Genomic DNA, 17040 nt, shown 5'->3' with positions numbered 1-17040 from the left:
GTATTGTTCTTCCTGTGTTATAGTTCACTAGTGTATTGGTAGGTATTCATACAGCATATTAGGTATTGAACAGCTCAGAAGGTAATTTATTTATTCATTTATAATATCAATACGATGTCGTTAATAGGAATGTGATGAAGTAACTTCTAAATTGAGGAGAAAGTTTAGATATCATTATATATAGGATAAGTACGAGGGTAAATCAAATGAAAACCTTAAAAATGTTGTAAAGTTCCGAGAAGTTGTAGGATTGATCCGGTAGTTGGCAGGGATGTTCGTTCGTTGAAGCTCACACAATGACTACCAGGTGTGCGTTAGTGACCTTGCTACACACAACTTGAGGTGACTTCAGTTTCAATATGGCCGTCCCATTATCAATTTTCACCGCGTTGGAACAACTATCAGTCATCCGTTACTTGAGAAGTGAATTATTATTTCCGCCAATTGATCGGTGAGATATTCAAATTTTATTTATTCAAAATCACAATATTTACAATCAGAATCAATAAGAAAAACTTATGAATTTTTAGTTTTCATTAGATCAAGGAACTTGGATGTAATAGCATATTGGGAAGGAGGTTTTCTGAAGATGTCTGTAATTAAAATAGATCTACTCAGTACACTGAACTATTTCTAAAAATTGATCTATTAATGTTTTTCATTCAGTGACAGAAGATTGTGAACCTTTCGAAAGGGCCGACTATTGTTTGCTAATCATCTTGCAGGTAAAGACCCCATACTTGGTCCCAAGATTCCTCTTTTTCCTAGTTGGTCCAAAAGTTCCGGTCACCTATTTTTTCTATTCACAACCATTGCCAATCATTTGATAAATTCATTCATTTATTGATCAATTGTACACAATCCATTAAAATTAAATTTAAAAGTAAATGGTAGCATATATTATGAAACTGTTCACTTTTCAACATTACATTGAAAGTAATTTTCTGAATAGTTGTGAATGTGATATTGTGTGATTGTTTGTAGAGTAATTGGGCAAAAATCATGAAGTGTGAACATAACCTATTTTTGGACAATTTCTATTTAAATTTGGGAAAGAAACAGTTTTGGGCTTTAAGCCTGTTGTCCCTTTCCCAATCATTAATAGAGTAAGGTAGATGAGGTACCTCTTGATCGACTGCGAGTGGTACCGGGATCGATACCCGGCGCCTCCACCAAATATGTTAGGTAGATGAGACGCCTCTACCAATTATGTAAAGTATGGTGGGAGAAAAGAAAAAATATAGCATTCGGTTTTTATTTAACATCAAAAATTATTTATTTAATACGAATATTCCAATATGAAACGGTGCCGAAACGGCAATTGAGATAAAGGAAAGATTACAACTATAATCAACAATCAAAATTTCTGATTATAATAATCAGATAATAATTTAAGGGCTACTCTCTTAGCTGATCTGTGGTCGTTCAGTTTTTTTGATAATAAAAACAAAAATTACTATTTAGAATTATGGATCTGAAAAATAAAAAACTTTACAATTAACTATTATCTTACTTTACCTTAAAAAGAGTCCCTTGGCCTGCTCCTCAAGGTCCGGTTAAAACACTCCCGATTTTAAATAAAAAAATATATAAAAAAAGCTCTGCCAGTTTCAAATCCTGAAAATACAATTATGTAGGTTTAAACTTCCCGGACTGCGACAGCCTGTAATTGAATTCTCAATACAGAATCATTCAGGTAACCAATGCCTTAACTCAACAACTAACTTCACAAACGGTTCAAGGAATACGGGCCTCGAAAGAAAAATTCAAAATCTATTTATGTGAAAACACATGCAGCCTTGATTCACAGACCAAAAGTCAACTCACTCTTGTTTGTATAGCATGGAGCTAAAAACCATAATATTGCCTTCATGAAATGTGATAAAACATACGTTTCATCTTTGTACATTGGAGATCTTCTCGCTTTATCAATTACATTTAATAATTAAATCCGCGATTTCCAATTCACAAAATAATATTTCAAAAATTGAATATGTTTTGATGTCATGGCATTAGTTAAGAATGATATTGTATGTATCAATGTATAAATAAATGAATAAATATGGCATAATCGTGGGATTTTGTGTCGTTTTGCAGGCTTTCTGGTGTGAGAGATGAAGGTGAGATGCAGTACAAGAATGGACACTCGTCCGGTGTTAACGAGTCTGGGCACTGTCGCGCTTTCGATCCGGGAATCATTGCTGACATACCCGACGACTTCCTCCGAGAATCTCAGGTAAGTCACAATCAAATCAAATAAATCTATTCACTTCATGGTACAATTTTACAAACAAAATAAAAATAGTTGAGTGCACTCCTAATTAGGCTAGGCCTGCGTCTAGGAATGTTTCGTCAATCAATCAATCAATCAAATTTCATTTATTCAAGTAGTTGTATATAAAAGACAAGCTTTACAACATTGAATCGTCACAATCAATAATAAACACAGAAAATACAATAGTGCAAGGAGGAGACGTCAAAGAAAAACACTGCCTTCAGGAGCACCCCCTGGAAGAAATCGATTAATTTCAGTTGATTTAAAGGAAATTTTTATTTTGTAATAGTTCTATGATATGTAATTTTCTTCCCTCAGGACATCCACTGTATATGGCGCTCTTTTTAACAGAACTTTCCTTATCCTTCCGGTCATCTTTGAAAAGTTGGAAAAATCTTTAAGATGATGGGGGAGTCTATTTATAACTTTTATTGCACAATAGTGTGGGCCTTTCTCCAGAAGGGTTAGTCTATGTGCCGGGTAACCGAGGAGTGAGCCACCACTCCTCGTATTGTAGGAATGATCAAGTAAAACGGATGAGAATGCCCTCCAATTTTTACTAATGAAGGTGATGCCCTCCAGAAAGTACATGGCTGGCAAAGTTAATATACTCACAAAATAAGGCCTACAGGATGTTCGGGCACTGAGGTTGAAGATTATTCTCAGAGCTCTTTTCTGCCTCCTGAAAATTACCCCAAGGTGTGTGTCATAGCCACCCCATAATATTAAACTGTAACGAATGAGACATGAGATAGCCATGATATATCGCAAGCAGGGAATTATACCCTACTACTCCCCTCACACACCTCAGCGAGAACAGAATCGTAATTATTATTAAACGAAAATCCAAATAAAATTCTTAAAATCACCCCGAAGACTTCTGCGACTGCAAATATTGACAACAGGGTAAACAGCTAGATGGAAATTTGATTAGCGCTACTATTCAAAAATATTTTTGTCAGCTCGGCAATCGAACCCAGTATCTCCTAATTGCCGATCAGGAATGCTTACCCTTACACCAAACTGACAATCTCTGGATAGCAGCGCTCATTTTATACGAAGCCACAGCGGCCAGCCAGATGGAAATTACTGCGATATTGCATTTATTCTAATACTAATACTCTCAAGAATAAATGCAATATTTCAGTAATTTCCATCTGTAGACTGAGCATTTATTCAAATGATAATGCTTTCAAAAATAAAAAAAAATTGTGTGACGCTCAAAGTGTGTAACATTAATCGTAGAAAGATTTTGTTGACGTTAGCTAGAAGGACTTGTGTTGAGATGCACTTACAAGCTGCCCTTATTATCGTGCTCAGGGTCTCCTCTTAATTTATACATCTCTTATATCTATACCTTTTCATTTATACCTCTTAATACATCTACATATTCTCTAATCTGCTCATTCTACAAACTGTGGAAGGAGAAACTGGTTTCCCCTCTTCATGTTAAAAAAATCTGGTGTGGCGCACTCACACAACTTTCCTTGCCGTTATGAAAATTGATCACCTGACGCTAGTGTTCACGCGCATCTCAAGTCCACTATTCAAAGATCTGAGCCAGCTGGTAACAGGCCAATAACGCTGGAGACACACGAGGTCTGTTATCTCTTCATAGTGAATGATTTAATAGAATCAACAGTTGCCAACAGTTTGCAATTGAATAATTACATTTTCTCGAATTTTGAGCTTATTTTCAATTTTAGGTGAATATGTTACTGAACATTAATTGTAGAGATTTTCATGCTTAATCTTTTCCACTAGAATTTTTTCGTTTAAATTGTATCTGAAGCCTGATAATTGGGTGTCTAAAATCAAACTTTGCATAGATGGGGCGGAGCTCCTGAAATTTTTACAAATATGGGACTTGTGGCAGTTGATAGAGCTTATCAATTACTATTTTAGGTATAAATTTGATCAAAATCGTTGGAGCCGTTTTCGAGAAAATCGCGAAAACCCCTGTTTTTGACAACATTTTCGCCATTTTAACCGTCATTTTTGAATTGCATTTGATCGAAATTGTTCGTGTCGGATCCTTGTAGCATAAGGACCTTAAGTTCCAAATTTCAAGTCATTCCGTTAATTGGGAGATGAGATATCGTGTACACAGACGCACATATACACAAACACACACACACACACACACACACACACACACACACACACACACACACACACACAACACACATACAGACCAATACCCAAAAACCACTTTTTTGGACTCGGGGAATCTTGAAACGTATAGAAATTCAGAAATTGGTGCACCTTAATTTTTTCGGAATGCAATACTTTCCTTACCTATGGTAATAGGGCAAGGAAAGTAATAATATCTCTTGGACTATAGTAAATACATTGTTGTTTGTAATTTTATTATATTATTTAATAATATTATTTTATTTGTAATTTTTATTTTGTTGGTATTGTAGGTGCTGAAACACCTGGCGAAAGAGGTCAACTGGGAGAAGGGAGGGGGTGGGGGTCAGGATCAGGGGAGTGGTGGGGGGTCGTCGGTGGTGCCGCTTAAGGTGAAGGCGCGTCTGGCGCTCTCAAAATCGCAGCCGGATCTGTCACGAATTGGCAACGTCGCCTCGGCGAGCATCGCTGTCGGACGCCCCGAGAGCACGCCGCTTCGGCACACACTCGGAAACTCTAGGTAATTCATAAAGTCACCTCCAATTCAATAGTATAATTTCTATTCGTTCCAAGGTTCGCTTAAGGTAGCTTCTTCATTCAATAAACGTTTTTTTCTATTCCATTCTATTCCATATATGTTCTCATATGCAGTGTATATTTATTAATTTACTAGCTTACCCGGCGAACTTCGTACTGCCAAAAATTTAATGTATCTCATGTCACACTTGACTTTATTTGGTGAATCATGAAATTTATCTGATAATCAATATTTTCATCTCATGTCACACTTGACTTTATTATTTAGTGAATCATGAAATTTATCTGACAATCAATATTTTTTTCATTTACATCTCAATAAGGACTTCCTTTGTGCTTAGTCATGCAGCATTCATTATTCCGAAAACATATTCTTCTCAATCAATTGGTAGTAATATCTATCAGTAAAGTGTTGAAAAAAATAGATAGGTTAAATCAGTGTTTCAAAGATGAATTTAATGTTTTCATAGTTGTTAATTGTCAATAGATGGTCCAGGAAATATGCGATCTACGATGAATCACACAGAATTCCATACTCTTTCCATCTTCCATTTTAGGATGAATATAAGCTAAACTAAATTGAAAAAAATGTAAATTAGTCTGTCATTCCTCAGTAATTAATGAATGCAATATGAACAACTCTTATGAGGTGAATAATTTTCCTCCAACATTTTCCAGTTTCTCAATGATAGGGGAGTGATAATTATATTTTGTATATGTCTTCTAAGGAACGATTATCTACAGCTGGTACCAATCAACTACACTAACTTCAACTCCAAACTACCGTTTAATACCAGTAAACAATTTATCTCAGGGTGACGTGTTTATTATACAGCTGGTAACTTTAGATGCTAAATCATATTATCACAATATGATCTTGAATCATGATCATCTTTCCGTTCTCCGGTAGCCGCTCAGCCGAAGATTTCCAAAACATAGGTCTGTAAATGGGTTAATAAATAATTATTGACAGAGCGAAGTGCGGTCTAAGATTCAAGTCGACGGTTTGGCATTTCTCTTAATGTTTAAATGTTTATATGTTGCGCATTTACGGCGAAACGCGGTAATAGATTTTCATGAAATTTGACAGGTATGTTCCTTTTTTAATTGCGCGTCGACGTATATACAAGGTTTTTGGAAATTTTGCATTTCACGGATAATATAGAAGGAAAAAGGAGCCTCTTTTATACGCCAATATCAGAGTAAAATTCAGACTTTAGAATTATTCATCACCTTCCTCGAATTATTTTATTATTCATCACCTTTAGAATTATTCCTCGCTTCGCTCGCCATATCCGTCTAGCCAGGGGGCTCCGCCCCCTGGACCCCTGACTGGATCGTCCAAGAATGAGATCAGCAGGCTCGCTTCGCTCGCCTGCATTTTTCATTTGAGCATTTTTATCATATGTTAGGACAATCCAGTCGGGGGTCCAGACTAAACGTCTGGCTAAACGGATATGGCGAGCGAAGCGAGCCTGACGGCTCGTAATATAATATTCCCAGGATTGAAGTAGCAGTGCCCAATCAATTTTTCCGCGATAAATGCATTTAAATCTTCAACTTGGTGCCAACCTAACAAAGTCAACTCAACTTAATGCCAACCTGACAAAATTATTAATTTAGTTGCCAGTTAACAACTGTTTCGAAGAGGTACTCTATCTAGATAATAGTTCTATAGTAACATATGATATGGAAATTTCAATTATAATAAATTAAGAGATTGGGAGAAGAAGAATATACATGCTGAAAGACGAACTTTAAACCCTTAAAAACCACCCTTAGAGTTAAAATATTGCCAAAAGATCTCTTAGTGCGCCTCTAAAGGGCCAACTGAACATACCTACCAAATTTGAACGTTTTTGGTCCGGTAGATTTCTAGTTCTGCGAGTGAGTGAGTGAGTGAGTCAGTCAGTCAGTCAGTCAGTCAGTCAGTGAGTGAGTGCCATTTCGCTTTTATATATATAGATAAATCAGCTGACAAGTGATTACACAGATGTGTGGAGATGCTAGTCTATTGCTGTATTTCCATAAGGTCTATAGTTTCAATCAGGTACTTGTGGATGAAAATACTGCGTGAGGTCTACTGTTCACAGAACTACCAGTTGTTAGCCCCCCCCCCCTATTAAAATTTCTGGTCAGAAACCATCCTCAATATTCACACAACATAATTATATCCCAAAGTTTCATGCCGTTCTATCAAGTAGTTTTCGAGTCTATAGGGAACAAACAAACAAACAAACGTACAAACATACTAACAGACATTCATTTTTATATATAGAGATTTGTTAATAAAATTACAAATCATATGAATATGATGAGAGAACAACAGGCATAGCAGGTATAATTTAGTATTTGAGACTTTTGTAGTAGGTACATGTGTTGTATGTAAATGAAGCTACAATTGAAGTGCGACTATAATGAGTTTTTCAATGAGAATTAGAAAATACTTTAGTAGATACTTGAATAATGATAATGAATTCTTTGAACGTTTAACATGGAGTAAATTGTGGTGGAAGAATAGTATATCCTTAACGATGGTGGATTCAATTGATAAATCCACAAGTACGTTAGCTACACATGGGGACAATAGTAGCTTTCACTAGTTACTATTTTTCACTACTGTTTTCACTATAGTTGGCCAAACGAAAATGGGTCCCTCAAGGTCAAAGCTTGCTCTTGACACCACCACCCGTCTCTACTGTTGCCACTGTTGCCACTTTGTACTAAGGGTGGCTAGTAAGAGAGAAAGTGAATGTGTGTGTGAGAGAGGGTGTGATAGTGAAGTATTGTTATTGTGGGGAGTATTGTTTGTCTTCTCTGTCCAAAGCCTGGATGAAGTGTGATGGGAATCAAATGAGAATTCATGCAAATTGAAAAATGCAGAGTGAAGTGGGCACTACAAGAATATTGACTAAAATAAATAAAATTACATCACTCCACTTCCAATTGATTATTATAAAAGTCTTCAAGTAACCTTTATGAAGTGATAGCTCAGTTTATAAATAGTTGCATTTATAAATAAAAAATCTAATCATCATTATAAAATTGGAATTCTTGATGTCATGACTCAAGAAAGAGTTATACATTATAAATAAAAATATTCTTTCCTTCATTTCATGATGTTGAAGAATCTAGCGGATGATGGGAGGAGGTAACGAAGGATGTTATTGTTCTAACTTCAAAGAACGACACAATAGAACTTTTGAACCTGACGTGCTCAAAAGAATTTGTGACAGGTAGTGACGGAAAAGAGGAAGAGGGAAGGTATGAGAAGGAAAGAGCGATGTTCAGGGTGTAGAAATATAGTCAATGTATATAGACTGGTCGAGTGAGGGGTGGCCACCTGTGGCAACATTGCAGTGGCCTTGAGAGACCCATTTTCGCTTGGTCAACTATAGCTACTATTTTCACTAGCTACAATTCCGTGTTTCACGGAAACACGCAATTTAAAATGTACATTTGAACTAATTCCAATTCCATGTTCCCGTAGAAGCTAGTGGAAGATACTGTTTATTCAATTTATGTATTAATCACATATTGTCCTACATTTGAACTAATTCCAATTCCATGTTCCCGTAGAAGCTAGTGGAAGATACTGTTTATTCAATTTATGTATTAATCACATATTGTCCTGGCCTGATCTACAAACCTCTTATAGTCGGTCAGCAGATGGTATAAAACAAAAATATGGATGAATCAATTTTATGATTTTATATGAGGATTAACTTATTTCTTCGGTGAGAGGAAATGTAATGAGATAACTCCAGAACGAATTATAATTGTGACAAAAATCAGAATTTGAAATTAAATCTTTGAAAAGCAAAATTTTATTTGTAATTTTTACAGGAAAGAGCAAAGATGTGTACAGATGGTCGATTTACTACTTCAACAGAACAACAGCCTCAAGTTGGAATTGGAAGCCTGCTATCAGAAAGTTGCTAAATCTCAAAAGGTACGATGATGACATCGACTTTTCTTTATTGTAATTCGACTGCAATCTAACACTTTGGTTAATGAACAGTTCAATTCTAGCTTAAATTAATAAGTTAAAGTTTGACATTAAAGGGGTATATCACTCCTTCACAGTCTGAGTGAGCAATGCCCATGCACTGTTTCTTTCAGTATCACTCTTGCTACATTTAAACGATATCTGTAGGCTTCTTCCTTTTCAGTTTTCTCACTGTATTAGAGTTGTCAATGAGTTTTCTTTATTTGATACACTATCATTATATTTATTAAGAGTTGAATATTACAATTTGATATTCGCCTGGCATTCTTTTCAACTGAAAATGAAAATGAAAATGAAAATGAAAATCAAAATGAAATTTATTCTCCTTTTTCTTATACAAACAAAAAATTACAATATTTTATCTTAGAATTAAACTGACAGCAATTGTTTATAGTCGCTGCCAGTATCATATATTATCATTACATATTTCGAATATTATATAGTTGCTATTTCAAAAAATCTAAGCAAAGTATTTTCGGCCATTGCGGTACAAATGTGCATATAATGTGCAAGAATAGCTATAAAAATTTATTTAGAAAAACAAAGCAGAAGCGCAGTGTTGAATTTTGTAATATTAAAACAATACTATAACTTAATAAGAAAAATATGAGCCAAGTGGAAATATAAACCACAAAGTACAAAAAGTTTGGGAATTTATGGAGTATAAATACATGGCATTGTACCGGTAGCTGAAACAGTGTATGATTTTCAGGATAGAATTGAAAAAAGTTTTCTATATCTTGATATTGGAATAGCCAGTCTTTAATTATTGTTGAGAATTCTTTCCAAGTTCTAGTTCTTCTACCAGCATGTGGTATAGCGTTGAAGAGTTTTGGGCCTAGGTATGATGTATCTCAACTGTATGATGTATCTCATGTGTATTCGGTGATTGTAGTGAGGCTCATTATAGTGAGTAGCAACCTTACGGATATTGGAGGTTTTTTCGTTAGGAGCAAACCCTAATAAATCACCCTTAAATTTAGAATTTCTGTAAAGTGTCTTCTGTACAAAAACCTTCACACAACCTATTCTCAAAGTATCATTTTTGAATCCATTGGGATCATACAAACATGGTCTACATGAAATTTATGTATATTGTATTTTTAGCTTATTGATTGACCGAGCGAACTGAGGTCTAAAGGTGCGTACAGATTTACGCGCCGCGAACATGAGCAATTCACTTTTAATCAGCTGATGCCAAGCTTTTTATATCTGTATCTTACCGTTTCTGTAAAAAATACAGATATAGTCAGCTGATTAAAAGTGAATTGCTCATGTTCGCGGCGCGTTTTTCTGTACGCACCTTTAGATTCAAGTCGACGGCTTTGCATTTTCTTCATGTTTATATTTATGGCGAAACGCGGCGTAAATAGATTTACATTAAATTTGACAAGTATTTTCCTTTTTAAATTTCGCGTCGACGTATATATATAAGGTTTTTTGAAATTTTACATTTTAAGGATAATACAAAAGGAAAATGAGTCTCCTTCGAACGCCAATATTACAGTGAAAATCAGAATATAGAATTATTCATAATAAATCAGCTGTCAAATGGATTATTAATTGCATGCAATTAATAACTGAAAGTAACATAGTATTTTCTCTCGACCTTTCTCTGCTTTCAACTCGGGCTGACCTACATGTCTTGAGCCAGTATGTCTTGAAGGAGATTAGCTTTTGATGTTAGCATTTTTGATACACCAACCCCAACAGCCATTAGCCGTTTTCACACCGATATCTCGCCAACACGACATACAGACAGAATTTACTCTGATGGACAGTATGGAGAGGCTATGGTTTATGACTGCGCGAGGTCTACTGTTCACAGAACTACCAGTAGATAGATAAATAAATAAGCTTTGATGGAATTCTAGATAAAAAAAAGCCTCTCATATGAGGTTAAATGTTTGCATAATACAAAATACATAAATCTATTTACAATTTCATCTATTAGATAAGTATATGAAATAGCTTATTGATACCGTACAGTATAATAAAATAAAATTGTAATAGCAATTTATTTGCATCTGTTACTGAGCATGAAACACACTCAGTTTAGGATTACAGGAAGGAAAACATAGTAAGTAGTTCTATGGTAGATTGGTATTATATGTTTGAAAGGTTCTATGTTGTATGATACCTAACGCTCTTGACAATAACTGATTTATTTAATGATTTGCAGTTGGAACAAGAAGTGGGCAAGGTGACACGCGCACACGAGGAGCTGGTGGCGTCGTGCGAACGTCGCGAGCGCCTGGAACGCGCCGCGCGCGCGCGCCTACAGGGCGAACTGATGCGCCTGCAAGAGCTCAACCAGAACTTGCTCGAGCAGACTCAGCTGATGTCTCGCGCACCCTCGCGAGCGCCCTCGCCCGACCACTCGCGCAATGAGATCACCAAACGCGAGGCGCTTATCGCTCAGCTCGTCACGCAAAGTCAGTGAGATTAAATTTCATTTCAATATTCAAATACATATTCATATTCATTTACTTGCCATGAACAGTAATACATACTATATGAACAATTGTCCTAAAATGCAGAGTCCATTTTCTATAGTGAGGTCCACATTATAATGGCAGTGTACGATTGACAATACTGTTGCTGTCCTTTTCTATCATACAACAAAACAGATAGCACTATCTCTCTCTCGCTGTGAAATGTTGTCTATTTGCCAGAATATTTTATATTTACTTTGACAGTGACTGTACAAAACTAAATAATAATAATATTCGAGTGACCTGGCTGGCTCAGGTCTGGTGTCAGGTCTGGTTTGTACAAAACTGAACAAACAATTCTCAGACGCCATTTTTTCTTCATTCCATCAGATCACCAAATAAGAATACTTAAAAAAAAATCAAATCAGAATACTTGAGTACACAAGTCGTATAATTGATTTAAAATTTATTTTTGAAACAATGAAATAATTTTTATACATTACCGTATGAGAAACACAAATTAAAATACATGAAATGACATTTTAAAAGTTGATAACTAACCAACCATCCTTTACCTCATCCATGCTTCAGTTAGCCTACCCGTATAGGTTAGACCGACTCGTACCGGTATAAATAAAATTGAAAGGTTATTTCAGAATTAATCCATTGCAATTACTCATTTTTAAATAGGATTTCTATTTTTTATTTTTAAGAAATTCGGATAGAATACCTACCAAATAACTCAATTTCTGTTGGTTTGAAATTCAGATTTTTGTATCACAGTTTTTTAAATTAGCCGCTATATCAGGTTTGTATAAAAATAAAAATCTGATCTCAGTTATGAAAGCAAATTTTTGAATCAAATTATGAAAAAATATTTTTTCTTGATTAATTTGAAATTAAATTGATTATTTTTATCAAGGAAATGATAATTATTATTAGATTAAATTTAATGGGATGAATTGAGTAACAGCTGTTTACAGTCAGTGGCAAAATGGAGAGACTTGGCAACCTTTTTCTCCTATCTTTCTTCACTGCCATTATAACGTGGACCTCACTATAGTCAATAAACTTCAATCCACCTACCCACCCCTCCACAGGAGGATCATATATGAGTAGGATCGTAACGCTGCATGATAAGTATGGCCTTGACTTTATATTGTAGCGGTTTGATGTGGTTTATATCATTCAATTCAATTCAATTTATTAAAAACACACAAAACAAGACAAAACAAAATTACAAAGATTTACGAAACAAATAAAACACAATAAAATGTTACAAATATAAAAAACCATGGGCTTAGTGTTTGGGTGTGTTGGAGAAGAGAAAAAAGAGAGGAAGATACCTAGCCAACTATGGTTTCCCATGTAATAGGCAGGCAAAGAAGAGAAGAGAAGTAATGAGGAAAAAAGGAAGGGAGAAATGGGGGGAAGGAAGAAAACAGAGGAATAGGTACTCAAAATAAAGGTAAGCGAGTCCACTGAAAAATGAAAAAACTAATGAAAAAAAAAAAAAAAATGCTGGAGCAGAAATCTCGAGTCATATATCTAAATGGAAGAAGAAATTACTGTATGTCCAGTTTTTTATATCCAGTTTAATTTTTCCGCTGATCTTATTGTCCATGAGAAAGTGATTTGGAATGAGGTTTATTATTTTAGTACCTATGTAAATTAATTGCCTCCTTATACATTCAATATTAGTGTTATAGGTTACATATTTGTTAGCAGTGGCCCTTAGATTATAATAATTAAGAGTAGAGTTTATTGTGAGAGGAAAATCGGATCTATATTTTATTAAGTACTCAATTACGGTTTTTATGTATAATTGACGTATAGTCATGACCTCAAAATCACTAAAAACCATATCCGTTGGATAGAGCCTGGGTTTGTTTAATATAGTTTTAATTATCAGTTTTTGTGCTACAAATAATTCAGCAATATGACAGTTGAAACAGCCTCCCCAAACAACTATGCCATACTGCAGAATTGACTTGACTAGAGCATGATACATCATTTTCAGGTGGTTCTTATTAAGAATTCTGTTAACTTGGTAAAATTTAAAGGATAAATATCTAATTTTTCTACATATGTATTTAATATGAACATCCCATTTAAGGTTTTCATCAATTATAATTCCCAAATACTTAGTATTATTGACTTTTTTAATGGTGGGACAATCACAATTACCCAAGTTTAAATTGCACTGAGAATGGAGTCTCAAATCTTGATTCTCGTTAGGCTGCCCTACTCTATTTGCAGAGAAAGTAATGTAATTAGTTTTTTCAATATTTAAACTTAAGGTATTCTTATCTAACCACTTCTTAATTAAAAGCATATTATTTTCAGCTATAGTATGAACTTCATTCCATGAATTTCCGTGAAAAATAGCTGCAGTATCATCTGCAAAGGATATCACAGTTGAGTTTAGAAGTCTTAAATTTAAAAAGTCATTTACATAGAGTATGAAAAGGATGGGAGAAAGTACAGTACCTTGAGGAAGACCATAAGAAGTTAAGTTAGTTACACTAGATTGATCATTTATGGTTAGGGACTGGGTTCTATTACTCAGATAGCTTTTGAACAATTTAAGCGAGACTCCTCTGAAACCATAGGACTCTAGTTTATTGAACAAAGTATTATGAGGTATTGTATCAAAAGCTTTGCGTATATCCAGGAAGACCGCAATAGTTTTCTTATTGGAGTTTATTTTATCAGATAAAGTATTGATGAATTTTATTAGAGCGTCAGATGTACTTTTACTATTTTGGAAACCGAATTGGTTCTTGTTGATTATTTTGTTAAGATTCAAGAAAGAAACAACTCTTGACTTTATTAGTTTCTCCATTATTTTAGCAAGGTTGCTGATAAGACTAATCGGTCTATAATTACAGGGATTAGTCGGGTCACCTTGTTTGAATAGAGGTTTTATTTTGGCTGATTTGAGGTGCTCGGGAAAATATCCCTCCTCAAAGCATCTATTAAAAATGAAAGCGAGAGGTTGAGATATAAAATTGGCTATTTTCTTCAGCGTAATATTACCTAGACCATCAATACCAGGACTGCAGTTGTTCTTTAGATTTTTAATAGTTGCCTCAACTTCAACTGGGCACGTTGGTCTCATAAAAAACGTATTATCGATCTGTATTGCAGGAAATCGATCACCAGTATTATCAGGGATATTGATAGTTTGAGCTTGTAATTTACCCACATTTGTGAAATAATTGTTGAGGGAGTGAGCATCAAGTTCAGTACTCTTTTCCTTGATACTGGCCTCACCTATAACCTCGTTTATGCACTTCCACAACTTCATGCTGTTGTTATTACAATTTTCAATTTTCCCTTTATAGTAGACTTCCTTTGCATGATTTATGATCTTATTCAAACCATTACGATAAGCCTTATATTCATTCTTTAAGATATTGTTATTAGGATCTCTTCTGAGTCTAGAATGCATTTTGTCCCGCGTGATTATTGATCTTATGATGCCTTCAGATATCCAGGGCTTCAGGGGACGAAGTCTGTTAGGTATCACTTTTACCTTCTTGCATTGATTGATGAGACTGGTCAAACGATCGACAAATTTATCCATAATAGTGTCAATGCTTCCATTCACGGTATAGATTTCTCCCCAATCTTCATTCCTTATGCGTTCCAATAGTGCATGATAGTTGGTTCTAGTTAATGTGTTTATCAATACGTTTCTATTATCCTTATTGATAGGGACCTTCACCAAGTTCAGTACAACCGCGTAGTGGTCAGTTATGGTTGTCCTAAATATAACTCCTTTAGTGAACATAGAATGGTTGCCTGAATTTTTATAAAAAATGTGGTCAATGCAAGAATTTGTTGTGGTTGTTACTCGGGTATCACCATTTATGTAAGACTTATAGCCATTACTATTGAAAATATGCAGATAATCTTGAACAGGAACACTAGTTGAATGTGTATTTATATTCATGTCTCCCGCCACACATACATTTATTCCATTAGGAATTTTACTGATTTCATTACTCAGACTATTAAGAAAATTATCAATATTTTGATTACTTGGTGATCTATAAACCCCAATCACCTTCACAATAAAATCATCAATTCTTAAGTCAGCACTAACTACATTGGCATCAGAGATATCGAGTGAAACTTCATTGAATCCTATGCAATCTTTTATGTACATGCATAATCCATCACATTTATTCTGTTTAGTGTACTTATTTATTGCCGTATATCCAGGAATGTTGAAAATGAACGGCATATCTGCAGTCAACCAGGTCTCAGTTAATATTATAATGTGAATATCAGTTTTCAATTCATTGAGGCAGCAAATAAACTGATCGAAATTAGCATTCAAACTACGTATATTCATAGACATAATATTGAAACACTCAGCATCTTTATTTCTGTCCTCGTGAAAGTGATAGTTCAAATAATCGTCGATTACATCTGTTTCATTTTCTGTTTCTAAAATATTAAGAACCTCTTCAGTGTCACTCATAACTTATATCATCAGGTCCACTTCTCTTTTCCTTGTTCCATTCAACAAGCCCCTCACTATCTATGAATTTAAGTTTTTAATTAGTTTGTCCACAGCATCATCTACCAGACTGGTTGTTAAATACCTGAAAGTTTCAGTGTGTCTAGACAAGGCAACAATCGCATGGGGCATGCTGTTATAGATTTCATTCTCCTTGTACTTAATTCTGATTAGAATAACATTTTTATGAGTTAGCCCTTGTGCTTCGTGGATTGTGTGAAGTGCAACATCCTCTCTCCACTTTATAGTATCACCCACCATAAGTTTTTCTTCTTGGGTGAATGTTAATATCAAAGTGTCGGGTTGTATCAGATGGTATTCCCCATTTCTGTAAGTAGGCAGAATTGAGATAGCTCTTTCATTAAGCGTCGTAATATTTTCATAGACAGTGGAAAGGACAAAACAAACATCGATAGGACATCTACGAGTTACCGTTTGTTTTGTAAAAGGTTCGCAGAATTCTGAAATTTTATGCCATCTTGTGGCATAATTACTTCTCTCAATGTAGGGTATTTGGTTTGCGTCACCAACTACAATTATTTCTGAGGCCCCACTCAAGTTAGCAATAAAACCGATGTAACCCGCATGCATAAGTAGAGCTTCATCAATAAAAACTCTATTGTATGTTTTATTCTGATTATGATTTATTATATATGAGCCAACTGTCCTGTAATCAAGCTTAAGACGATTACAATGTTTTCGACCATACCTTTCAATGACAGTTTCACGGATTGCTTTAATACCTGCCCGTGTTTGAGTGAGTACTAGATCCTTGCCAGGCTCATGATGCGAGACTATAAAGTAAGATTTACCACAGCCGGGAACACCGTCACACCACTTTATTTTAGGAAGTTTACACTCATGAAGAGTTATTCTATTTATAGTTTTTATTAATTCGCTATTCAGCATAAGTGTAGTATTACGTGTGACTAAAACATATCGTTCTTTAGTAGAGAATTTTAAAGTATCCTCTTGAAATTCTACGTAACTTCCACCCTGCTCCAAGCAATATCCCATTCGGTATTTAGAGTTTGTTTTGAATAGGAATCTTTTCAAATTATTATCATAGATGTTCATATTGTTATTCAGGACGCTTATTAGTTCATCACCTGATATTGAC

At 34.9% G+C, this 17040-nt stretch overlaps 1 protein-coding gene across 1 annotated transcript in view; it reads left to right on the top strand.

Moving 5' to 3' along the window:
• Positions 1-17040, top strand: part of LOC111046287 — a 62097-nt gene that overhangs the window by 9917 nt on the left and 35140 nt on the right. Inside the window, exons 4-7 of the mRNA XM_039419873.1 lie at positions 2098-2236; positions 4702-4928; positions 8792-8897; positions 11137-11389. Of these exons, the coding sequence (XP_039275807.1) occupies positions 2098-2236; positions 4702-4928; positions 8792-8897; positions 11137-11389 (725 nt within the window). The remainder of the gene's footprint in view (positions 1-2097; positions 2237-4701; positions 4929-8791; positions 8898-11136; positions 11390-17040) is intronic.

Source organism: Nilaparvata lugens, chromosome 1, assembly GCF_014356525.2.
Source record: "Nilaparvata lugens isolate BPH chromosome 1, ASM1435652v1, whole genome shotgun sequence".
NCBI classification, from domain to species: domain Eukaryota; kingdom Metazoa; phylum Arthropoda; class Insecta; order Hemiptera; family Delphacidae; genus Nilaparvata; species Nilaparvata lugens.
This window is presented reverse-complemented; position numbering and strand designations above follow the sequence as displayed.